This window comes from Eptatretus burgeri, chromosome 10 (assembly GCF_056783735.1).
Source record: "Eptatretus burgeri isolate ZD-2024b chromosome 10, Ebu_testis_v1, whole genome shotgun sequence".
Taxonomy (NCBI): Eukaryota; Metazoa; Chordata; class Myxini; order Myxiniformes; family Myxinidae; genus Eptatretus; species Eptatretus burgeri.
The window spans coordinates 80,984,293-81,011,183 of NC_140970.1; the positions used below are offsets into that span (position 1 = coordinate 80,984,293).

General features: G+C 43.1%; 1 protein-coding gene across 1 annotated transcript in view; it reads right to left on the minus strand.

Moving 5' to 3' along the window:
• Positions 1-295: 295 nt before the first annotated feature.
• The window catches only part of LOC147018963 (membrane-associated guanylate kinase, WW and PDZ domain-containing protein 2-like), a 97,968-nt gene continuing 71,372 nt past the window's right edge, over positions 296-26,891 (minus strand). Inside the window, exons 14-19 of the mRNA XM_085899084.1 lie at positions 20,436-20,606; positions 19,811-19,895; positions 15,095-15,146; positions 7,750-7,893; positions 6,621-6,753; positions 296-1,357 (exon numbers count right to left, since the gene is read on the minus strand). Of these exons, the coding sequence (XP_085755210.1) occupies positions 1,350-1,357; positions 6,621-6,753; positions 7,750-7,893; positions 15,095-15,146; positions 19,811-19,895; positions 20,436-20,606 (593 nt within the window). The 3' untranslated portion in view covers positions 296-1,349. The remainder of the gene's footprint in view (positions 1,358-6,620; positions 6,754-7,749; positions 7,894-15,094; positions 15,147-19,810; positions 19,896-20,435; positions 20,607-26,891) is intronic.

The window sequence follows — 26,891 nt, forward strand, 5'->3', positions numbered from 1 at the left end:
CCTCAAATGATGAAGCAAAAGTTGGTTGAATGTGAACCACTTCCTTTAATTATGCCTGGTGTTGGCCTAATGGTTAGGGTGGTGGGCTTGAGATCTGAGGATCCTGAGTTCAAATCCCACTCAGTTGTTGATTAATACCGGGTGGGGTTGACTCTGCCTGTCATCCTTCCGAGGTCGGCAAAATGATTGCCAGCTTGCTGGTATCCTGTGTTGGAGGGGTGACCCGTTCAGGAGACTATGTGCACAATAGCCAAGGAGACTGCTTAACCAGCATAAATGCTCTGCAGAGAGTATGTTCCTAATGAATGGATGGATGGACTTCCTTTAATGTGGCACAATTTCCATGATCTTGAGTATAATAGGCAGTATTGTCAGACAATTAAACTGTAGTTCATCCCTGAAATGCAGAGGTCACTGTTACGGAGCAATTGATAGCTCAGGTAATGAAAGAACTGCAATGTGCATCCATTTTAGATTGCAGTGTCCAACATAAAATGCATCTTTTGTTTACATCAAAAACAAGCAACGTTACAATGAATCCGTATCCGAATAAAAAGAATTCCATCGCAATGGAGTGAAAGTTCACAGTACATCCTGGTACTTGACCAGTGTTTATCGATTGTTCTTAAGCAGAAAATCTTCTGCGTGATGAAAACATTGACGTCATTCAATGTCATAAGAGATTCCCATGATTGTAACATCAAATCATATCCCACAAATAGCTATTTTGTACATTTCCTTTGCAGTAGTAATTGTATCCTGATAATCAGTGAAAATGGGTTGCAAGGTTCTTCTTCACACACCATGATACACTTACAATATAAAATTACTGTTCATTTTCATAGTGAGTCTTGTCTTGGAAATATAAATACATTTTATTTATTGGTGGGCACCTCAGCAAGTTGGCACTGTCTGAATACGTTAGCTCTGAATACTCAGGCACATGGTATGTCTAAACATGGGCTGTCAACAGAAATTACATAAGGAAATCCACCTCGGTGGCTATCTGTCTCAAAAGTCGGCCAGTTTCTTTGTTTTTTGTCACATCAGCCAGAATATGAAGGTGGAGTCTGCTCACGAGAGTTTCTTTAGTAATGGTTTACACTCAAGAGGCCACTGATGGCACTTCATTTATTGATAAAACAGCATCCCATGATTGTAGGTAGTATCTTTCACATTTCAAAGATGCCCAAAATATGATATAAATATATATATACATATAAAGATTCCAGAAGGCCCCACATTCCACAGGAAAATGACAGACTCCAAGCCAGCGCAAGATGTCAGGTCTAGAAGGTCTCTGACGATTGCGATTTCTGATTCGCAAATGTCTCTAATGATCCAGGACATCAAAGAGCTAGAGAAAGAAAATAAATACAGGTTGTTAGTGATCCAAGAGCCATTACAAAAGTCTTGTCTCGATGGAAACTAGTTGTTTTCATAACATTTACTTGGCATGTTTGTAAAAAAATAGTGAGCGGGTCAGTTGTGTGGTATATGTAGAAATCACAATATTTAATAAAACAACTCCAACTTTTCCTTCACGTTTTTTTCTAAGCGTTTTTTTTTCAGATTAAATATTGATTGTTATATAGGGCAATCATCTCTCCATAATTCCATCAATCTCTGCGTGTCTGTCTCTGTCTGTCTGTCTTCGACCGCCGTTTCTCAACAACCGCCAGTCTGATCTCATTGAAACTTGCCTGGAATATTGCCGGGGACCCGCAGATGTGCGTTTTCGAGGTTTGATATCGATCGGACGAGCGGTTCCCAAGTTACGGCCATTTTACTGCTTTTTGAGTGTTGAAAAGGTGTATATATGGCAGCTGAAGGTGTCGTTCCAGCTTCTCACCTTATCATGCCAATTTTTTCCCAAATTATTAATAACCGGACAACCACCGGTCTGATCGGATTGAAACTTGCCAGGAATATTGCCAGGGACCCGCGGATGTGCCTTTTCGAGGTTTGATATCGATCGGACGAGCGGTTCCCAAGTTATGGCCACATATGTCAACCAATGACAGGACACGTTGCTATGACATCACGAATGATGATGTAAATATATATATTTTTTAATATATATGGCTATGCCATATATATATTTTTTAAATATATGTTAGGACCATCCTTTTTGCAGATGGAAAGATGTATATTTTTTGGGACACCCTGTATATGTGTGTGTGTGTGTATATATATATATATATATATATATATATATATACACACACACACACACATCAACTATATATGGATTTGTTTGTGTTTTGGAACACTCATTTGAATCCATTGGGTCAATTTGATATAATAGCATTTATGGTGAATTATGATGGGGTGTTTTCACATTTGTGTATTATCAGCTGCAGACCAGGGGCCACACTTTCGGCCATATATATATATATATATATATATATATATATATATATATATATATATATATATATATATATATATATATATATATATATATATATATATATATATATATATATATACACACACACACACACATCAACTATATATGGATTTGTTTGTGTTTTGGAACACTCATTTGAATCCATTGGGTCAATTTGATATAATAGCATTTATGGTGAATTATGATGGGGTGTTTTCACATTTGTGTATTATCAGCTGCACACCAGGGGCCACACTTTCAGCCATCAGGGGCCACTTATATTGATATATGTGTGTATATATGTATGTATGTATATATAATATACATACATATACAGTCTATACATATGTATATATTGTTGTGGTTTACGAAATTCGCAAACCACCATTCAGGTCCCGTAGGTGAGATATCTCTGTAAGTATATGTGTAGTTAGCCCAAACCCGTTGTTTAGAGGGAATAAATGTCATTCATTCGGGCTGCGACCCTTTTAGATAGCAGTTTTTCTTTTACTATCTTTATTTTGGACCAACCGCCATTACTACCACCACAACCACCACCAACCGCATCTCGACAACCACAGCCACCTTCTCCAGAACTGCCTTCACAACATCCACCTTCTCCACAACCGCTTTCACACACCAACCACCAACCGCAACGCCGCTTCACAACAACAACAACGCCAACAGCCACGACCTTTACCGTCACAACTCGCCCTCGCAACCATCGCATCACCGCCATTCCCGCGCCGCTTGTGGGCACCGATCCTGGACTCGTACAGGGCGCGCACCGAGCAGCGGGTGCAAAAACACCAGCCTTTCCGAGAAATCGGATCAAGAATGATTCACGCCCACTTCTGTTCCGTCCTATCAGCGAGCGTGGGGCGATTTGGCCCCGCCTCCAGGCGCGTCGGAGTATAATCGCTATATGCAGATTCGCGGATCAAGAATGATTCACGCCCACTTTTCCTTCGTCCAATGGGCGAGCGTGGCTCCGCCCCCGAGCCGTTCCTGATCCAAAAATCTGCATATGATTTCTCCTGTCGGACTATAAAGCACCGAGCGCGGAGCGAATCGAGGCAGTTGGGAAGAGTTGAGGAGTCGAGGAGAGAAAAGAGTTGGAGAGGTGAAGCAGTTGGGAAGAGTTGAAGAGTTGAGTGTTTCGGAAGAGTTGGAGAGTTGTGGCGGCGGCGAAATCAGTCGAGAGAGTGTCTGTCGGGGTCCGGAGAGTCTGGAGAAGCCAAGAAGCTTTGTGGAGGTCGGCGCTCGTGTCAGAGTCAGGGAGCTGCGGAGAGGGGAGGCCGGTAACGCGGTCGAGGTCGCAGTGGCGTCGCTCGTCGCGGGACCCAAGCCAGCCAGATATCCTCCTTCCCCCGAGCATCAACAACCCCCCCGTTTCCCCCTGCGCTGAGATAGTGTGAGAAGGGGGCCCCGTTCCCACCCCATTCCAGGCAGTGCCAGCGAGGCCCGCGGAGTCGGGGCGCCGCCGCCATTTTGAGGCTCATCACCAGACGGGTAGGCTCGACGCGGTCTTGGCCCCAGGCCCGTCTGCCCCCTTGTCGTTGAGGGTGGCCCCTTTTTCTTTTGCTTTGGAGTATATGTGTTGTCGGCGCCGTCTGTGAAGTAAAACTGTATAAGTGTTGCCGTGTGCTCGGTAGTCGGTAGTAGATCTGCATTGTGTTTCTTTTGTTGCATTTGCTTTTTGTGCAGAATTGTTGTGTTACTTTTACATTTGCTTTTGGTGCATAATTATTGTAATTGTATATGTGTGCTTTCCGTTTGCCGCGGAATAAATGTGCTTTATGTTGAACTGTTTTTCCCGTTTCGCTTCGTCTTTTCTTTTATTGAATCTCCATCTTACTTCACGTAAAGGGTTGGTAGTGGGCTAAATACGCCCAATAATTAATCGAACCGTCGAGGTTGACGATAACACCGCTCGGTTATCCCGATAGTACGGAACGGGTCGCTTAAAGTGGCCCGTGTCCGAAGTCGACCTGCGGCGAGGTGCGATCGCCCGGTCTACCCTCCGTGTGGGTACTTAGGTAGGTCGAATTTGGCGAGCAACCCTATCCCACGCGGGGGGCCGATTGGCACGATCGTGGTGAGGCCGAAAGGCCCACCCGTGACTAGTTCCCGGCGTTAGTCCGAGAGGGTCACGACGGGATTGTCCGTCCGGTGGGCGACGTGCCGCGATTCGAGTTACGTGGCCGCTCGCACGCCGGCGGGCGCGAATCCGCAACAATATATACCTGAGATCATTCCAATCACATTCGGCCATGAACTAACACCCAGGTCTAAGGCCTGAGGCCTGCATATCTGTGCTGCTTCAAACAATGACAACACAATTGGGGTGGAGTTTGGCCAGCTGGCCAGTCAATGGGTTTCAAGCAGCTGGGTCAAGTCAGGGCAGCTGAACACTGACCCACGTTTAATATGTGATATTTTCTATATTTAAAAAGAGCATAACTGTGAAAAATTGACAAAACGCCCTGAAACTCGAACTTGTTCGATAACCAATCATAATAAAGCCATGCACCAAGTTTCAGTTGCATAGGTTAAAGGGTATGGAGAAAAAAGTCTGAAAAACCACAGGTGGGACAGACGGAGAGACAGAGAGCAAACCTATGGTCCTTCATGGTGAAACCAGTGGGTAACTAATTATAAAAGAGAGTGTGTGTCAGTCAGTCAGTGTGCCTCCTCCATAACTCCAAATCCATGAAACCTATAGCAGCCCAAAACTTTGCATGCATACTATGAGAACTCCAAGGGAGTGCATGAATGAAATCTGGGTATTTGGATAAAGTTAAACACCCCTTTGGAAGGTAATTAATGGGCTTATTAAATTAAAAACAAAACAGGCTTACTCTTGGAAATAAACAAACATGAAAGGGATTACAAAACCCAGCCATCTCGTGCTGCATGGTGGATGGGCAACAGGGAATCTAACAACAGGAAAAGAGATACAGGTGGGGAGGAAACACAGCAACCAGCAAAGGAATTAGGATTGGGTTACATGGGGTTAATTAAGATTGTGGGTAAGGATGCACGACCCCTTTGAACTCTGGAGGGATGAGTGGGAGAGAACAGCCTCTCAAAGGCAGTTCCATACATGGGAGAAATGAGGAACAAATTAGTTGAGGTGTGCAGTCAGCCTGGATTTTGGTAATTTAATGAGAACAGTGTTATTGGAAGAACACAGAGATCCTGGTTGGAGGGTTGAGGGGGGGGGGGGGTAAAGAGAAAGAGAAAGAGCTACACTGGAGGAGAAACAGTGAAAAATGGGTCATCAACCTGCCTGCAATATGAGAGCAACAGGCCTTGTGCTTCGGCTTCATCGTGGGACATTCCAAAAACAGGACAAAACTGGAGAGTTCATCTAACACCTTACTCCATGCAGTTTTGAGAAAAAAAAAAGACATGGCAGGGTTTGCGAGCAGCAAATTTGATTGGTCAAGATGATGTAAAATGCCATAATATTTTTTTGAATAAGGTGATTTGTGTTCTACAATGTTCAAGTTTATAATTCAATTGAAATAAAAAAGATTTTGAATGTCGCATCAAAAAAAAACTTTTTTGGAAGTTCACCGCCGTTGATGCAGCATCTTTTATACTACCTTATTTAAGTTTCTTGTTTGGAATGATTTTCAATTTTGTTTGACTGCCAGACAGACTGACAGAGTAAAAAAAACCAAAAAACAGTTCTCTCCTCTCTGCACATGTGCGGTCAGGACAAATTCATAACCAAAGTACTGCTAAACAACAGGTTCGTTTTCTGATTCATGTTCCGATTCGTGTTCAAAATATCACATTCAATTGAAATTAAGTTGTTCCTCGATCATAAACTGACGTTTAAAGATAGACAGAGAAAGTGAACCAATTGCTTGACTCCCCCCCCCCCCTTTAGATTCACGCATGCAGTGTAATTATAATATAATACTGCTCCATAACAGAGCAGTATCAGTAAGGTAGGTAGGTCGGGTTGGGACAATGCTTCAATGAAATTAAGATACATGGGTAGGCAGGTGAAGCGGCAACGATTCTACAATATTTGAAAAATGGAAGGATGTTGATGTTGAAGTAATTTTTTGAATTCTTGATGTTGAAGTAATTGATGTTGATGTTGAAGTAATTTTTTGCAGGATAGATATAGTGGACCAAAGAAATCTCAATCAAAAAACAGGAAAATGTGTGGTGGTATTCACAAAAATATTGAAAATACAACTTGGCACACCTGGAAGTCGTCCTGTCCCACGTTTCAGCAAGAGGCTGACATGTTGCCCACTGCCTCGGATGAGCTGCAGAGCACGACTGTGACTCATACCTCGGCAGGATTCACCTCCGATCTCGACAAGCTCATCACCAATCTGGAGGTGGAAATATCCCAACCAGGTGAGGGTGTTTTTCAATGCATTGTGTTTTTCTGTCTGATATTCTGTCGTTCACAACTGAATTTCACACGTTATTATTGACAAACATAGAAACAAGCAGTAGTTCTTACCTATTTCTACCCCAAGCCACAGAAATGTCCAAAATTATTGTTTATATTATATTTTCCAAGACACAACTTGAACAGGTATGATAATATAGTTCACGAATGTTGAAGTTGGTATTGGAACACTGGTTTAATGCAGTGTGAATTGCTGCTGTGATCATGGATTTGATCACACTTGTCCTCAAGAAAATGGGGGAATATATTGCTGAGTTACTGCTTTGTTCTGTTTTGTTCAGCAATTTTGAGGAAATCTTCTAAACATCACTCATAAAGAGTCATCAGTAAACCGATAATTTTATCCCCATTATTGTCCTCCACATACTCATCATCTCTTGTTTGTCCAGTGCTATCTCAATCACCTCCTGATCTCTGGTCTCTCTATCTCTCCATCTCCTGCCTTGACCCCTGGAGTCTGCTCAAAATGCCACTGCCAGTGAAGGTCTCTCGTCCCACAATTTAAAAAATCCTCCAATATCTTGCTCCACATCTTTCTGCCCCAATTTCCTCCTATGTCTCACCTCCCCCCCTTATCTCTACCACCACCAATCTTCTCACTGTTACCCAATCAAACTCGCTCTTGCATATGCATCTTCTCCCTTTCCACCCTTTTACCTCTGAAAATTCCTGCTACTCTCATACTTCCAAATCGACTCCCTCTCCACCTTTATAGCTCGTCTCAAAACTCATCTCTTCCATGTGGCCTTTCCAGTCCTTTCCTGATACATCTTTCTCATAATCCCCATTCCCCAATCTTCTCCATCAAATTTTGTCAATGGACCCCACTTTTATGTACATTGGTAAGGTTCAGTAATATGTATTGAATGATGATGCTTTTCCTGAGAATAAAGGAAGAGATTGGAAGAAGGACCTGCATACGTCCAGAAAGGGCAGCAGGCCCACCATCAGCCAGCCGCAACACAAGTAATGGTATCCCAGCCTCTCGTCCACCACGGACACTGAAGCCAAATCCCTGAGGTCCTCTTTCCAGTTCTACCATGTAGAATGTTCCCTCCTGTTGAAAATCAAATCTGCCATCACTTTGAGAATTACTAACAACAACAGGATAATAATATTTGGTAGAATCCACCACTGACAAAAAAGAGAGAAGACATTCAGTTAATGTCACGAAACAAGACAGGACGTCAAGAACCCACTCGAAACGGCAAGTGATTCTGGGTAGGAATTGCACACGCTGAGGTCATTCAACCCAAATAAGGCTGGTTTAAGGCAGAATTTGGTACACAACACCCTGAGCAGTGGTGGTTGTTTCACAATTTAATGAGTGTCTGCACACACTCATTATCGAGATTATGATCATCCCAATTTCATCCCCCCAGGGGTTATCAATTGCACTGAAATGACTTGCGTGTTTGTGTGGGTGAGAATGGCAAGGGCGGCACACGTGTAAGCTTGAGGAATAAATACGCGATTTAAAAAGGGCATGAAACAGCACATAAAGGGATATTCCGACACGAAGATACAAGAATAAATAATCTCGACAATTAAACATACAGAGAGAAATAAAAACCTTGATGGTGCCACACACACAATGACCATTCACGCTAAAACCAGACGAGATTGAATCTAGAGGCAAGAAAGTAAGAATGTCCCAGGTCGACGCTAGTGGCAGTAGCTCATCAGGGCAAAACTGTCAGGCAGCCTCGTTCAGCAGCCCAGACTAATGAAGACTCACACAGACTTCTCAGTGAACCGAGATCACGCATCTATCAATTAACCCCCCACCTTTGAGGCATTCATGTCAGCATTCTTCTGGCCACCAACCAACCACACGGTACCCCACACATTGCGACAATGTTGAAATCCAACCAACGGTGCTGACCCCGACCCAATCAGCACTGTGGCTGCCGAGCAGAGCAGCCAATTGTGTCACCTAGCTTGGTCCAAATCAGGGGTGATTGTGTTGCTGGAACTTCTTCCTCTTTCCCAGGGTGTGAGGGAAGGGGGGTTTGAAAGGTGTGCCATGGCATGGACGGTGAAATGCTAGATGCATTTCTTTCCCATCCGGTTCCTGCCTGGTTTGGCACGGGAGAATGAATGGTCAAGACACCTTAACCTTTCTAGACACTAAAGGTAACAACATTGTCTCTCAATATTGGGGTGGATTAACAGGGGTAGAAAAGATTGTGGTTTTGGTTGAGGGAAGATAAGAGGTGGTGGTGAACAGCTGTTTTGAAGACCTGGAGGGAAGAATGGGATTGAAGAGAGTGTGGGAGTTTATTCCAAAGGCGTTTTAAAAGAGGAATGAAAGAGTGAAGGTGAGCAGTGATTCGTGATTTTGGTAGTTTTACCAGAAGGGAGTTGCTGGTGGACCTTGAGCACCCTGCGGAAATATGGGGGGGGGGGGACAAATAGCAGAAAGAGCAGGGGGGGGGAGCAAGACCAGAGAGGGGATAGTAAAATACAAAAAGACCACCAACCTGCCTGCGGTGAAAGAGTGAGAGGCCCAAAGACTCAGCCTCGCCGTGGGAGATATAAATGATGCTAAATGCCTTGGTTTCCACAGTGTGAAGCCTGGAAAGATGAGAGGCAGGAGCACCAGCCCAAAGGGGAGAGCAGTACTCTATCAGGCTGCAGACAAAAGCTTTGTATGTGGTCAGGAGCTCAGGTGGGCTGAGGAAGGACTTTGCATGATGGAGAATGCCCAGTTGGGCGACTGGCTTTGGAGGCGAGGTTGGAAATGTGGCTTTCGCAGGAAAGAGATCATGGCAGTGAGACCCAGAAGCTTGAATGAAAGGACTTCTTCCAGGGGATTGTTGAGAAAGTAGATTGCGGGGGGGGGGGGGAGTGGGGGGGTTCCAAAGTTCCAAAGGGTCCTTTCGGAGAGACATAGTGACACTGTGAGTTTTGTCCAGAGAGTAAGAGAGATCATTGATGAAAAACAGAAAAAGAACAGGGCCCAGAACGCTGTCTTGAGGAACTCCAGCCTCGACGTGAAGAGAGGATGAGAGAACCCCAGTTAGGGCTACACATTGGCTGTGACAGGAGAGAAAATCTGCGAGCCATGAGTGGAGATGGCCTTGGATACCATAGCAAGAGAGTTTGGTGAGCAGGGCAGGGTGCCAGACCGTGTCAAAAGCCTAGGGATATATGTCTGGGGATATGGCTCTGATTTAATGGCTGCATTGATGACCTCCATCCATTGTTGGGAGAGCAGAAGCAGCATATCCAGGGTAGAGTGACCTGGTCTGAAACTAAATTGATGATCATAAATCAGGCCATTGGAGAAGAGGAAGGATTTAATGTCTGAAGTGATGATGGATTCCATAACCTTGCCGATGATTGGGAGAAGGCTGATTGGTCTGTAGTTGCAGGGATCTGTTTTTGCACCTTTTTGTGCAGAGCGATAATGTTTGCCGATTTCCAAGCAGATGGCAGATGACCTTGAGCAAATGAGAGGGTGAATAGAACAGAGAGAGAGAGGGTGAGAAGGAGCAGGTTTTTAGGACATGTGGGGTGATGCCATCTGGACCGGTTGCAGTATCTCAGTCGACATTTGACAGCAAACTCTCCACCTTGTTAGAAGAAAAGGACACAGAGTCCAGGGACAGTTGGGTAGGACTGGGTAAGGTGGGTACAGAAAGTGATGGGTTTCGGACACAAGAATTTGATGCAACCACCGAGTTGAGGCATTAGCCTTTTCACATGCGGTATCAGCAGTGCGGCCATTTGAGGTAAGGGAGGGGATGGAGGGGGAATATACACCAGAAACAGATTTGATTAAACGCCACCAGGATTTTGAGGAGGGAGAGAGGTTTGAGAGTTCAGACTTGAGATTAGAAAGATGTTGTTTTATGGCTCTCCTGAGGGTAGATACACACTTGTTCCGAGCTTTATGGAAGGAACTGAGATTGCCCTTAGTTGGATTTGCTTTCCATGAGGCAACAGCAAGTTGTTTCAGGACAACTTCCTCACCAGAAGCTTCAGTGAACCAAGGGTGGGAGGAAGGGTAGGACAACTGAAGATGAGAGGGGATAAATCTGTGCATGAGATGAAGAGAGCAACTTCTCCACCAGTACGAGGCTCAGGTCTGTCATACCAAAGGAGGGAGTAACCAGGGAGAGATACTTGGGAGTCAAGGACGTCTTGAAGGAGGAAAGTTTCTGTTAGGCAGATTATGTCTGGTTTGTCAGTGGCAACCTGTATGGAAAGATCTGTCAGGTTTGAGCGAAGGTCCCAGATATTTGAGGTCCACACTGTTAAAGAAGAGAGAGGGGAGGAAGCTTTGGGTGCAGGGGAGGGTACGGGAGGGGGAGGGTAGGACAAGGGAGGAACGGGAGAGGTAAGTGGAGTTGTTGAAAGTGTGGGAGATTGCATAAGAGCTAGGGGAGGGGCCAGATGAGGAGGAGAAAAGGATCTGTGGTGCTGGGTTGAGGTACAGTGGGGAGTAATAAGAGAGGGGGCAGAAGACAGTTGAGGTTTTGAGGAGGTGGAGTGATGAGATGGATGAGAGAGGGCAGGGGAAGGAGACAGCTTTGTGGATGTGAGGGGGGGCAACTTTGAGAAGGGGGAGTGAGGAGAGTGATTGGAGGGAGAAAGGTGAGGGGGGATTTTTTGAGAAAGGTGAGAGGAAAGCTTGGAGGGGGAAGAGTGAGATGGTTGATTTGAGAGGGAGGGGTGAGAGGGGTGAATTGGCACTGAAGTTGAAAACAAATGATGATTGATAGAAAGTGAACACTCATAGCAAACTGGGGTTTTTTATATTTTTAGGTTAGAGATGAGATTTAACACGTTTCTTGATGGATGCAATAAAGGCGAATGGAGAGAAGAAACGCTGTAACAGTTGGACTTTTTAGACAAGGAATGAAGGAGAGGTCGAATTGAGAGCAGACTGTTGAAATAGAAAAAGTGTAGTGCATTATGATACAGTAATGAGAACCACACATGTGAAAGAGGAAGATGAAGCATTATAAGAGATCGTTTTTATTATTTTTATATTTTTTCTTGATGAAGATTGCAAACAATTAGGTAAAGGAAAGGTTGAATAAAAATCGTGAGTTGAATGGTGAATTTTGATCAACAAACGCAGAGGGTATAAAAAATTCCAACAGAAACACGTAGTTACGGGAGGTGTCTCGTTAAAAGTGAATTTTATTATTATTATTATTATTTTTTAATGAATAAAAATGAGTGGAAGTGAGCAGCAATTCTGGATTTTGGAAGTTCCACTTGAAGAGGGTTACTGACAGACTGCATGCACCCTGCAGAAACCTGGGGGGGGGGGGCACAGAAAAAGAAAAAAAGACCAGAACGAACGAAGTGGAAGACAGAGAACACCGACCTGTCCACATTATGAAAATGATAGGCCCAATAGACGGCTTCATGGCGGGAGATTTCCATGATCTTGAAGACCTTGGTTGCAATGGCATCAAACTGCTGCAAGGTATGAGGTAGGGGAGCCAGCATAGAAGGGAGAGCAGTATTCTATCAAGCAACGGATGAAAGCCTTGGAGGTAGATGAGAGTTCAAGTGTGCCAAGGAAGGACTTTGCATGACTGAGGATTCTCAATAAACACCTGGCTTTGGAGGGCAACTTAGAGGTGGGGTTTACCCAAGAAAGTTCATGGGTGATAGTGAGGCCCAAAGGTTTGAGTGGTTGAACTTCCTCAACAGGATTGTTAAGAAAGCAGATGGGATGGTTTACCAGATGGTCCATTCAGAAAGACAAAGTGAGAGTATGACATTTGTCAGGATTGAAAGATGACCGAGGACAAATGATAGGGTGAACAGAGAAGAAAGAGGATGTGCAAGAGCAGCAGAGCAGGTTTTTAGGACACATGATCTGATGCTGTCCATAACCAGTTGCAGAATCTGAGTCGATCGTTGCCAGAAACTTCTTCACCTTCTCAAGTGCAAAACACAGAGTCCAGGAGCAGTTGGTTGTTACCAAGTAGTTGTGTAGAGAGAGAGAGCGAGGGGTTGGGGACACAAGGTTTGGAAAGGAACACAAAATTGAGGCATTCCGCCTTCTCACAAGTGGAGTCAGCTGTGGTGCCATTTGAAAAGAGGGAAAGGGATGGAGGGGGAGAAGACTCCAGAGACCTACTTCACAAGGTACCAATAGGTTTTAGAGGAGAGAGACCGGCTCTACTGAGAGTGGACACACACTTGTTGTGGGTTTTGTGGAATGATCTGAGATTGCCTTCAGTCAGATTTCCCTTCCAGGAAGAGAAGTCAAGTGGTTCCAAGGTAATTGTCTTACCACAGGATACAGTGTACCATTGGCTGGAAGAAAGATATGAGAACTGAAGACAATATGGGATGGATCTGTGCACAAGAGAGAGCAGTTTCTGTGGAAGAGTTAATATCAGGGGCAGCAGATATCCTGAAGTGAGGTAGTTATTTGCAGTCCCTGCCAGTCTGCCTGAGTGAAGTGCCAGACTCGCTGGCACAAAGACAGCTCTGAGAATAGCTCGACATACGTTGACTCTCACAAGCACATGATCAGATGAACCAATTGGAGCAAACGAAGAGCAGGTGACAATCGTGAGGAAGTTGATAATCACCAGTACAGCAGGGAGGATCTGCCATTGGCAAAAATCTGGGTTGGAGAGTTCACAGATTGAGTCAGTCCCATGGAGCCACATGAGTCCTTTGCTGAAGTGTCATGGCTGGTGAGAGAGGTACCAACACTCAGTCAATTAGCATGATGACACCACATTTGAGGAAGAGAGAGTGGGGATGAGCGGTTAAAAGTTGGTCCATGTTGTCTGAGAAGAGATGCAAAGGAGTCAACACTATAACATGCAGACAAATAAGAAGTGACACAAAAAGGTACTGGGGTTGGACGGTGTAAGAGCAGTACATGGACAGTGAAAAATGGAGTTCTTGATGTAAAGCACAGCTCTGCCACCAGGACAGGTTCAGGCCTATTCAACCAGAGGAGACAATAGCCACTAGCCAGGGAGAGACATAAAGGAGTCATGGGCGTCCTGTGGGAGGAAGGATTCAGTTAAATAGATGTTGTCCAGTTTATCAGCAGTGGCCTGGATTGAGATGTCTGTAATATTCAAGCGGAAGCCTCAGATGTTTGAGGTCCACACAGTTGGGGAGAGGGGACGAGGCCTCGTTAGCAGGGTGCAGGAATGCAGAAAGGAGCTACGTGAGGGAGCAGGGTAGGGGGAAGCTGTGAGTGGGCTGGGAGGGTGGCTGAGAGGGGGATGGGCATGCAAGGGGGGAGGTGGAATAGGGTAGGGCAATGTTGAAGATGGGAAGAGGTGGGGTGAGAGGAAAGATTGTAGGAGGCAAGTGGAGGTGAAAGGTGCAAGGAGGCTGGCAGAGGGGGAGGTGGAGGAAGATGTGAGGGGTGAGGTGAAGAGGAAGCTTGAGGGGGGGGGGTAAGTGAGGGGTAAACTTTGAGGGGGTGGGCTGAGGGGATGCAGAAAGAGGGGACGTGAAGCAGAGGGATGCTGAAGAGGGGGACATAGAAAAGCAGTGGGATTGGAAGGATGTGGGCATGTAGGAGATGTGGGGGATGGTACTGACTTGGAGCAGTTGGATACCGTTAACGGACATGAAGGGGAACTGATTTTCATGAACAGACAACCTCTGCAAACTGGACTTCTCAAGATTCCCAATCTGGATATACAGAGACAGACATCATGGGAGGGGTGAAATGAATGGTTGTTGAATACATTGAGGAAAGTGGTGCTGCATGTACAGGAGGAGGGTTGATGTACCAAGTGTTTAGGAGTGAGACAGGTTTTGGAAATAAGCCTTGCGAATAAGAGGAATATATTGTGATGAGGAAGAATACATGGGCATGTTTTCTTTTTCTGCACATATTTTCAAGGCTGTTGGAAATGTTTAACCATTGAGAGTAAATGCTGAAGGTTTGAATAATTTCAGACTGGAGATTAACCAGAAACACACAAGAGCAATTAACAAGTAATGCAGATAATTAGCTTATTGATGCAATACCATTGCCATGGAAGTTACTGTATCACTCAATTGATGTCGAAAAAAAAATCTTCATTGTTCCATTTAAGCATTTCATAATCATTCAGCAAAAGAAATCGCTTCAACAGCTTTTCAGAAAAAGTCAATAAAAAGTTAATAAAAAGTCTTTATTTTTATTTTTAAAAAGTCAATAAAAACTAAATAAAAAAACCAGGAGTGTCAACAGTTTCATAAAAAGAGTGTTCTGTATGCTACATGCAACTATGAACCAAAACCCGCATGTGCGGTTCACTTACCTGAATAGCTGAGGTTTGTGGATGCATGTCTTGCCTGCTTCGTTTGTCAAACCTTGAAAAAAATAATGAACTTTTAATACTTTGGTGATATAAGTAATTCTAACATACCGTGTTGGCTCTCAACTGTTTAATGTGTCCCTAATTTAACAGGAGGTGCATTAATACAGACATCAGGTGACCGGAGCCAACTGGCAGTTTGATCGTATGATCGGCCAGGAATTTGATTCATCAATTTTTGTGCAGTGCATGGATGCTGGCTTGCATCATTTCTGGGAGCACAACAAAGTTGCTGATATTGTCCCTCACGTAGATTAAAGCAGGAATTTGTAATTTGTTCAGGGTGCCAATGATAACTCCCCCACCTCCTCTTTGCAAAATACATCATGACAACTTTAAAATCCACCAAAAACCAAGACGAGCAGATTAATCCTCTGGTCTAACCTTGTTTTGGTGGACGTTAATTGATAAAGTTTTTATCTGCATGCATGCATTACAAATATGCATTTCTAATATTTGAAACACTGGGGTGACAGTATACAGTATATCTGGGTCGAAATTCAAAACCAGCTTAGACAGCTCAAAGGTGAGTGTGCATACCTGCCAGCTCAAGGAGTGTGATGACAATTTATGAATAAGGTGTCCAACAATAAAAAGATAGTTGTGTTATTATGCAAGATAGTTGTTTTCATATGCCAATAAACCCTTGTATTAGATGGGGGTTGTGTTCCTGGAAACCCCCGCGTAAACCAAATCTGCATAGAACTAAAACGGCGCCCAATAGAGCGCATACCTCTGCCAGGCTGAACAGTTCATGTTTTGTATCCCACTGGTGGTTGTGGTGGTCATATGGCAGCTTAGCTGCTGGGGTAGCAATCATTTCTTGAAGCGCGACTGTGTCGCTGATGCAGTGCCCCTCTCCCAGTACACACACTGGAACTGGTACTCATTTCGCCGACCTCGGAAGGATGACAGGCTGAGTCAACCCCCTGGTGTATTAATTAAGCGGCCGACGGGGCCTGAATAGAGTCCCTTTATCGAGAGAGTGGCGACATAGAGGGTCTGGAAAAATCTAGTCACGTGATTGCGTGGAGCCATTTTGAGTCCATCGTGGACAGGATCAGATGCATACCGGTCAGCGTTTTAACGTTCCCACTGTACGCAGTGTTCTCATTCGTGTTTTACATCGATTTTACGACAAAATGACAAGTTGTTGCGCCTTTGGGTGCACAAATAGAACGGAGAAGGGATTCAAGATGTATAGATTTCCATCAGATGCTAAAAGACGGAAAATCTGGGAGGACAGTCAGTCGTGTTGGATGGAAAGCAACTTCTTGGTCAGTTCTCTGCCAGGTCAGTGTGATGGTGGTCATGGTCCCATATGCGTATATTTGTGTGCAGCGAGTGAGACTGGCCTTTGCTTTGGCTTTCCAGGCTTGTTATCCATTGCTCGTGGATTAATTATCACTTGAAGGGGAAGGCATCTTTATTTAAAATTAAGTTTGAGTTTGAATCTTCGAGCTCGATCAATTAATATAGGGTCTAGATCATGTCTACAAAGTCAGACTCAGACTCAAAGTCAAAACAAAGACGAATGAATGGAGAACGGATCCGGGCTAACTCGGCCCACGGGCTAACACGGCCCACGGGCTAACTCGGCCCACGGGCTAACTCGGCCCACGGGCTAACTCGGCCCACGGGCTAACACGGCCTTTCACAATGGTCTCTGAGACCTTCGTAAAACAAATAATAAAATAAGTTTTTTTTTTGTACTTTCACATTGATGATATGATTATTGTCATTCAAATTTTCAGTGATGCTTCAGAAAGAATTTGCTCGAAACCAATTCATGCCAGTTATACAGTTGTATGCCACAACTGAGAAAGAGGGGGGGGGGCATGCATTGAATGTATGTATTTGTCTGTTGATTTGAATTGGTGAGGACATTAACTTGTGCATGTATGTGTGTGTGTGTGTGTGTGATTGTGAATATGTAATTTGTATATGTATTAGAGAGTGTGTGTGTGTGTGTGTGTGTGTGTGTGTGTGTGTGTGTGTGTGTGTGTGTGTGTGTGTGTGTGTGTGTGTGTGTGTGTGTGTGTGTGTGTGTGTGTGTGTGTGTGTGTGTGTGTGTGTGTGTGTGTGTGTGTGTGTGTGTGTGTGTGTGTGTGTGTGTGTGTGTGGGGGGGGGGGGGCCGGATGGGGTAGGCTAATCTATTTTTGGTGGGATTAATATCTGATCGGCAACATGCAGCAAAGTTTAGATTAATAATTTAAATATGAAAATTAAACAAACACAAATATATACCCACACACGATAAACAAGGTCAAACAACTGCTGAAATACAAAGATAACTCTTAACATTGTATTGTACACTGTACATGTATAAACAGGGAGGTGAGAGTTCGAGTCTCGCTCTCGCCTCCCTGAAATTAAAATGAGGGTGAAATAAGCAGCACGTGGACTTGTCTAGTTCATTCCTTCTTTGTCATGGTTCTAAATGTCTGTGACTGTTAAATCACAACCAGGTCTGTGAATTTCTTCTTTATCATATGGCTTAGTTGTCATAAATCTTCTATTTTGTCATCTTCACATAATTTGTTCATTATCAACATCGAAAAGACCATTCCCATGTCTCATACATAGAGAACATTATGGAATACACGGTTCAATGCACTGGCGCCATATGGCGGCTCCTCACGCGTACCGCACTGAATGGACTCAAAATGGCGTCAAATCGTTAGTTGTCGCTACTCTCTCTACAAAGGGACTCTAGGCTTGAACTCAGGACCCAAGGATCCCAAGCCACCACCCCAACCACTGAGCCAACACCAGGCTGTATCCCACTGATAGGCTGGATCTGCATCTGGGCTTGATCCAAAATCTAATCGGCTTGTTCTTGTCACCTACTCAACTCACCCACCAAGTTTTGTCATAACCCCTCCACAACTTTTTGAAATATCATACTATGTATCATTTTTGGCCGCATCCCTCAATGATGAAGAATCACATAAAATTATCGGACATGGATCTTCACCAAAATAAACTCAGGTTGTCCTGACCACACACCCAACCTGTCCACCAAATTTCGTCCGAATCAGTCCACAACTTGTAAACATATCTTGCTCATAGATAGACAAACAAACAGACAGGGGTGATAACATATCCTCCGTCCACCTTCGGTGGCGAAGGTAATAAGACCAGGGACCTATGGGAAAAAGAGGGTTAGGTTTCAGGCTCAGTTATCTTAATTGTAAAACTCCCACATCAAATACTGGAGCGGTTTACAAGAGTCACCCTCTCATGCAGCGTAAAACTAGTGTTCAGTGCAGTTTATGTTTTCTGCACATTTCTTTATTTGGTGGATATTGGACTCGTTAATGCCATACTGTCTGCCCAGTGATGCCACACAATGGCCTTGACCAAGCTTATCCAAAACGTCCACTTTCTGTATCAAAGACATCACTTTCCTCAACTTTTTTTGGCCATCGTTTGCCACTAGCAATAGTTTTCCTCTTGGGAACTTTGGGTAAAAATCACTAAGAGGAATAATAACCTAAAATAAAGGAAATTATTATGATTCCATGGAGCGCAATGTTGATGTGAAAAGGGATAGAAACAGCACAGTACTGCAAGCACTGCATGCCTCAGTTAGCACATGTACCGTACCGCAGCACTGCTGAGTGCACAGGAAGAATACCTACCAGAGGATGAAGAGTACCAACCCACACCGGGCGAGAAATATCGCGTAAAAGCAAGACCAGACCCACGTAAAAACAGGATGGTATACAGAAAATTACATGTCTAAAGTCGAAACCACGTAAACTAAACTAACGTAAAACAAGGGTTTGCTGTATAAGGAGCAATCTACATATGCACGATGTAAGATGAAATGGTAGAATTTTCAACCTTCCACATTCCCCCATCTTATCTTACATACTTTCCCTATCTTATCTTTAACACTTAATTATTTTCTATTCTCTTCCATATTTCCTACTCATCTGGACTAACAGGATGACCGAGAGGTACACAAGCTCAACTCCAAGCTTTATAGCCCGAGTTTGAATCTCAGTCCAGCTTACCACCTATAAAATGTCATCCCAGTGTTTCATCGCAAGGTGATTCATCAATGTGTGCATTTCCCCTTGGATGGACGTTAAACTGGCTTCCTATCTGCCAGCATTAGTTGGTGGATGTTAAAGATGCTACAGTGTCCTTCGTGAAGAGTAGGCAAGCTATTGCTAACACCATGGCCAAATTCCTGTCCAAACTACTAAATTGAGTGTCAGGCCTGGCAAGCTGGACCGTGAACATGAAAGACTTTGGCCAAAAAAACAATAACTTGAGAATCGTGGCTGCTAAAGATTTCTCAGTCATTTCAATTCCCATACCCTCCAGCAGGAACCCTCACCTTTTCTTCTTTCCACATAAGTAGTATCCAGAAGGCCCCTAAGCTGAAACATCTGATCATTTGCAAATAGATTTGCATTGTTTTTGCCTCAAGAGGCAAAAATGACTAAATTACATTGATCAATTACAGGCAGATAACAACAATTCAAGCAGAATTGTTTCTAAAATTTAAATGATGACTGCAATTGAGGCCAAATCTGATACCTGTCCAATTGTTACGATTTAACCCATTCAAACCATCCAGCAAATATACATTGGTCTTTAAAACAGAAGACAATTTCCTCTCCCCTTCCCTCTAACTCTCTCACCTGCCACTGAGGGACTGTCCTGATTGATCTGTTGTCATGGAGCTAGGCCTGTTAGAGCCATTCAGAGTTGGTGAGCCGATGTTTCCTGCAAAGTCATCATGGTCAAGAAAGAACCTGCATCATAACGCGTATCAAATGCAGTATGACCATTGACACAGTGTGGTTAAGAAGGGAGCTTCATAAAATGAGAAAAACACTTTGTACTGCTACAATTGAGATTAGCAGTCCAAGATTTGTCACATGCAACACTTTCATAGCGAGTGAAAAATTTGCTTTAATGTTCAGCATTTCACGAAATAATGAATGACCTCAATGGATAGCTAAATATATAAATGTCTTCACTTCTAAGTCCTTGTATAAGTTATTGAACAGCTGATAAGTGCCATTGAGCTATACATTGTGAAAAAGCCTTATGCGTTGCTGTCAAGCGAGTGTGAAATTCAGGGTCATTCAGTGCTCTTTTCAGGTGCAGGTGATAACAGTGATTGAAAAAGCACGGATTGTTATCTCATGGAAATTTTTTCATTCATTTTTTTTTTCTTCCCCTGCATTGCTCTTGGTCTAATACTTTGCTATTGAAGGAATGGACGGAATAAAAAGAAGAACAACAGTAAAAGTCATCTACCTTGCCTTGATGGTGACACAGTAAGTGTGATTAGATGCTCTGCTGCAGCAACCCTGCTGACAATATCAGCGTGTGTGAGTCCAAGAAGAGACTCCCCATCTATCGCCACAACCCGGTCCCCGACCTGCAGATGGCCTTCCCGTGCTGCTGCCCCCTCTGGAACAATGTGACCTGTATGTGCATCGACATGAACATCTCACACCATTAAACTGTGCAACACCATCTGTCTACGACTTTGCTACCCAGCTTGCATAAACCTGCATTTTTCGAAATTCATTTGTGCCTTCTTTGGAGTGGTATAAAATTCACAAATCAAGTAATCTCAATTAATAACTCTCAATTACTGGTATTTTCAATTAATAAATGTAATTATACTTGATCTGTTCAATAATGTTGGTATCAAAAGCTTCAACATTGGCATCAGCTAGCACCATCATACTAAAATAGTACTCAATTTGGTGTCTGTCTGTCTGACTGTGATACATTCGGTCATTACTTATCCAATCTCAACCAAACTTACCAGGGGGACGAAGAGTCACATGATGGAGGTTGGAGTGACTTCATTCCCCCCCACCCCCTCCCCAAGTGGGGTTTCCACCTTGGACAAATGCAGTGTTGAGGTCTATAAATAGCTCATCTTGGCATTTCGTGGGGCACACCGACCAGAAGTAAAAAAAAAAAAAAATTATAACCACTAACTATTTAATCAGTGCTATCCAACTTAATATTACATTTTTAAACAGTTGCTACTGTTGTTTAACACGAAACTAAAATAAATTTGAAGGAAACCCAACATCCTTGAGGCATTACATGCTTATCACATCCCATACAGACAAACGGACCCGAGACATCTCTACTTGCTAGGCATTTAGGTAGACCACTTGCGAGACCGCAATGATCTTTAGCTAACAAAGGTGCTCAAATGAGTCTCCTGTCCGATCAGGTTATATGTGGACTGTATATGGATTGTTTATAACTGAGATATTGGGGCCTTATATGTGATTTCTTCCAGGCATGGTTTCAAGCGTGATATGTGATACTGTCTCCGACACCCTTGCAGCCCAATTGTGACTTTTATGTGACTCATAACCCAATTCCTAATGGTCAATAGCATTGTTCAATATCTGCTGAAGTGCAACTTGAGTAAAATTGGACGTATCCATGTATGTGTGTGTATATGTATATATATATATATATATATATATATATATATATATATATATATATATATATATATATATATATATATACATATATATACATATATATACACATATACACATGGGCAGTGGAAAGGCTAAGAGATGCTGGTCCACACACCTACTGGAAGTAAAATTTATGACAACTACAAGTTAATAAAATTAATAACTAAAGTGAAGTTGATGGCATGCCATCGCAAATACCCACACTTTCCATCTCAAGCAAAGTTGGAAGATGGTAAAACATTCCACCAGGAATGACCCAATATCAAATTTTGAGTTTAAAAAAATCTTCTGTTTTGACCCTTGTGGCCAGTGGTGTTGTACCAAATTTTGAACCTGAATCAGAGCATCAATATGAAGACAAGTTTGCCATTTTACCATCCCTTAGCTTTGAATTGGTCCCGATCACACACGCATAGAGAGGAATGAGATAACATTTTGACTCTGGCTGCTTGCCTGGCAGTCAAACAAAATTGAAAATAATTTCAAATAGGAAACATTGTTTTTACGGATGATATAAAGGACACAAGCAACAGGTATTAAGAATCATGTAACGTGTTAGGGTGATGTAATTGACACTGGGTAAAATGGCGATAAAACCCGGAATTTATTTATTTACATGCATTTAAACCTCTTTAAACCTTTATTACCCTCGCCGAAGGAGAGGGTACTGCATTTGGGTCCATTTGTCTGTTTGTTTGTTTGTCCGCACAGAACTTTAGTGTTTTTCTCTGCAAACGCTTGTCAGATTGAAACAAATTTTTCTCCATTGGTGCAACGATTCATGTATAATGTTTTATCTTTTTGAACCCTTAGCTCCTTGGACTTTCAGCTCCCCCACCTTGGGCTCCCTGGAGAAAAATAACTGAATGAAATTTGTTTTCTGCCTTTAAAAATGCTTTTCTATCCCTGTAATTACAAATAAAAGATATTTTGAATCAAAGACAGCTTTCTTCTTTTTTGAGTTTATCGCCAATACTATACTTTGTGGTACTATTCAAACCAACAGTTACTGCCCGGCTTTCCAATACATAAGAATTCTCCACAGTCCGTGTACCAGTTTGTTGTCTTGCAACGTTTTGACAAGTCCTTGTCCTTTGCCCGAGGGTTCCTTTGCTTAGCCATAAGGAACTTCTCTCTGCACAAAAGACAACGATTATATTGGTAGTCGCATGTGTAGCCTTTTATACATCATGGTGAGCATCCAGTTTCAGTCATCGCTCTTCCTAAAACTCTGCTGAGCGTCAATTACCAAATTCTGCTCCAGTAGATTGAACATCTCCTGCAAGTTCCCAACAGTTTCTCTATAGACATATGGAAAGTGACTACTCTCTTGTTAGGTGGAGCATGGGGCTTTGTGAAACACATCAGTACATATACATTACACGCAGCCCAATGAAGAATTTTATTACCAAGCATCTTGGCCATTGATCGTGGCGGCGGCATTTCTGCAATTGAGTAATTTGGTCATTTTTGTGTGTCCCTCCCATTGTAGGCCTTCACTGATTTTGGACAAGCAAAAGGAATCTTTCTTTTTTTTCAGTACCATCATATAGTGAACATGTTCAGGAGGGGAAGAGACATAGATTGACGTGACAAAATACATGGGCCACTTGTCCCGCCAAACTATAATAGCAACAGTCCCATTGAAAATAATTTCCCATTCTCCTTTTTGCATTTCATTGTTTCTCCTTACAAGAGTCTTGGGAAATTCTCCTCTGTTGGTCATAGCAGTTCCACACATCCTTATCCCTTTTTTATGATCAAATACTCAACCAGCTGAACTGAGGTGTAAAATCTGTCAGTGTACAGGGAATAATTCTGGCCTGAGAATTTGTCAGTCATTTGGACAACCAAGTTTCCTGCAAACCCAAGGTTATTGATAGCTTCAGCATCATCTCTCCTCCCAGTGTAAACTTCACAGCATTACAAATATACGCATCTTCACGATCACCTAATAGAAAAGTCTTGATTCGCTCAACAGATCAGCTTGTCCTTTATCCATCCATCCAATGGGACCACACTCTGTGCAGAGCGTTGGTGCTGCCTAAACAGTCTCCTGGGCTATTGGGCACAATCCTGGACAGATCGCCACTCCGACGCAGGATACCAGCAAGCTGGTACTCATTTTGCCGACCTCAGAAGGATGACAGGCAGAGTCAACCCCACCTGGTGTTAATTCAACATCCGAGCAGGATTTTAAGTAAGGATGCTCGGATCCCAAGCCCACCACCCGAAGCATTAAGCCAACACCAGGCAAATAATTGTTTGGTTTCGCTTGGCGATTAGTTTCTGTGAGAACTAAATCCCAAAGGACATCATCCCAGAACAAGCCAAAATAGTCAAGTGGAGTACTCTCCACATTTATTACATTTGCTGAATTTTTAGGCTCGAGTTGCTCATGAGGTGTAAACTGGCCTTAATGTCCATCCCTACAGTGGCTCTTGTCCATCCTGGGAGGGAGTCAGGCCTTGGTATATTCTCCGCGTCCTCTGCCACGACTACGCCCTTGACCTCGGCTACGCCGCCTACCGACACATCTGGGAACTCCAGCATTGTCAGTACTGTCAGTTTCACTTTCCCCATTTGAAAAGTCATTCTCCGACTCAAAATCACTCTCATTACCATAATCATAATCATCATCTATACCTTTCTCATCTGAGCTCAACACCTCATCAACTGACATCACATTTCGACTCATTTTGGAATAATTTTTAGAGACAAACCTTAAAAAAAAAAAAAACTTTCCTGAATCTCATGCTCCTACTTCTGCAGATAATGCATTTTGGCGTGTACACAAGGATGGGCCGACTGGCGTGTGTAATAAAGTGTGTGCATGGCAAAAACATCCTTCACACTCGCACTTTTTTCCGAATGACACTTGTGGCACACACGATAGGACAGGATGGGAAGCGATGGGAGATCCAACAAATTGTGTACACAGAAAAAGCCTCCCTCGCACTTCCTGAGCTGTTAGCGGCGACACAGACCGAAGAAGAGGTGTAATATAATGGAGCCGCTAATTGCTCAGGAAGTTGCTCGTGGCCGCCAGATACTGACTGGTCGCACGGATTTATGGAGGTTTGAATAGCGGCCGGTTTTCTGGCCACTAGGGTTCAAAGGGTTAATGATCATTATGACGTCATAGGTCATGTCGTGTGGCAGCTGTGTTGGAAAAATGGAAAAACTTTAGACCTCCATCTCTGAAACCGCACCAAGGAAAAAATTGAAACTTAGCACATATCAAGTATTCCTCATGAGGAATAAGTGTGATTAATTTTTACGGCATCATAGGTGCCTTCATTATGACATCATAATTGCATATGTAGAACGCTACATCCGATCAGTATGAAAATTTTTGAGGGTCATAAGGATAAATTGTTCCACATTAAAAAAAAAATTTGATGACATCATCAGGCAGGTGATTCGGTAGCCTTTTTTTTTTTTCTTAACCTTCAAAAATCTTCTCTGAAATGGCTGAACCAGTCATCACTGCCAGCATTTATAAAGTGGCAGTTGTAATTATGTCTCATTAATTACGTAACATACCAGTACACAAAACACACCACACAAAACTACACAAACACTACACAACACAAGTCCTGGCAAGGGTCTGCAATCTCTGATTGCTCATTTTCTTGTTTGATCTGGGTTCTCTTATTTTTTTCAAGTTTCAAATTTCAAATTGTTTTTTTTGGGTCTACCTACACTATGTTGTGAGGTTGCAGGTCTGTCTTAATATGTATGTGCTCTAAAATGGTCAAAGTAAATACGCCAGGCAAGCTTAATCACTGATGACTAACTTGACGCCTTATGTTTGCAGATATTCACATCATGGCGTCAAAAGAAGCTTCAATCCCAGCGGTTCTTCTGAAAGTCAGCGAAAGTAGTCCACTCCAGAAGGACAGATGCATCGTGTGTCAAAAGAGAAAAAGTACAAAGCTTACCTCAACTGACGGTGGAAAGAAACGGTTACGAGAGGCGGCAGCTTTGAGAAAAGATGATGTATTCAATCGGCTGAAGTTAATCCCAGAAACTGAGAAATTCTATTATCACATGGACAATGACTGTTATAAAAGTTACACTCTTAAGAAGACATTAGATTGAATACGTAGAGCAACCAACGATGGTAATACTAGTGAGGAATAAGAGAGTGGTACATCAGATCCTAACTCACCAGTTACAAAACGAGCTAGGAGATTATCCTCAACTGCACGTCCATCAGCAAGTGATGCTAGATTATCTAACCAAGAACTTCCTTGCATAGTCTGTGGTTCAATCACAACAACAGAGAAAGGCACAACAGTAAGGAAGAAGTTCAGGATATGTGAGGAAAAGAGGGCAAACAATTTCTTGGCTGCTGCAGTTTACTATAAAGACACTGTTTTCGAACGGATCGCAGATCTAGACAGTGACCAGAAGATCTTTGCCGCTGACATTTTTGCTCATGGCAAATGTATGAAAGCATACGTAGCGAAGTACCAGAGAGAAATCTCACAACATGATCGACCTAAGGCCACCATCAAAGGAATTCGAATTATTCAAAAGGGCGAAAGATATCTTAGACCCTCTTCTTGAGGCAGGCTATGGATTCACTCTTACGGATATCAAGGAACTGATGATAAGTTGACGATGAGGTAAACCTATACAACAATGAAATAAAAGGTTTCTTGGTCAAGACATACCAGGAGACAATAACCTTCTGTGAATCCAAAAGAAAGAACGAACCAATGCTGGTATTCTCTTCTCAACTAAGCACAGAACAACTGGCAGCAAAAATCAGATCTCATGATGTTGTTAAAGAAGCTGGTGATATCATCAGACGGGCCATGCAGAACATTGACTTCAATCTCCAGGACAAATTTTGTGATGCCACCGAACTCCGACCATAATGGGAAAAAACTAAAATGCCTGATGTTCTACTCACATTTTTCTCATCACTATTCAAAATTAACAAGTCTCATCTCCTACAAGTTCACCAAGTAGATATTGAGAAAGATGACGGATGAGACTGACACTGATTGTAATGACAACAAACCTGCTCAAAGCCGACACACAGTTAAACTCTACAGCCTGTTCCAGATAATATACTTTGAAATGTTCCATGGACAAAGAAAAACACCTCTACACATGATGACAGCCCACATTATCTATGATAAATATAAAAGCAAAGAACTGATTACATTGTTCAATCGTCTCGGTCTGTCAACTAGCTACACTGATCTTACCAGGAGCAGAAATCTACTCTTATCAT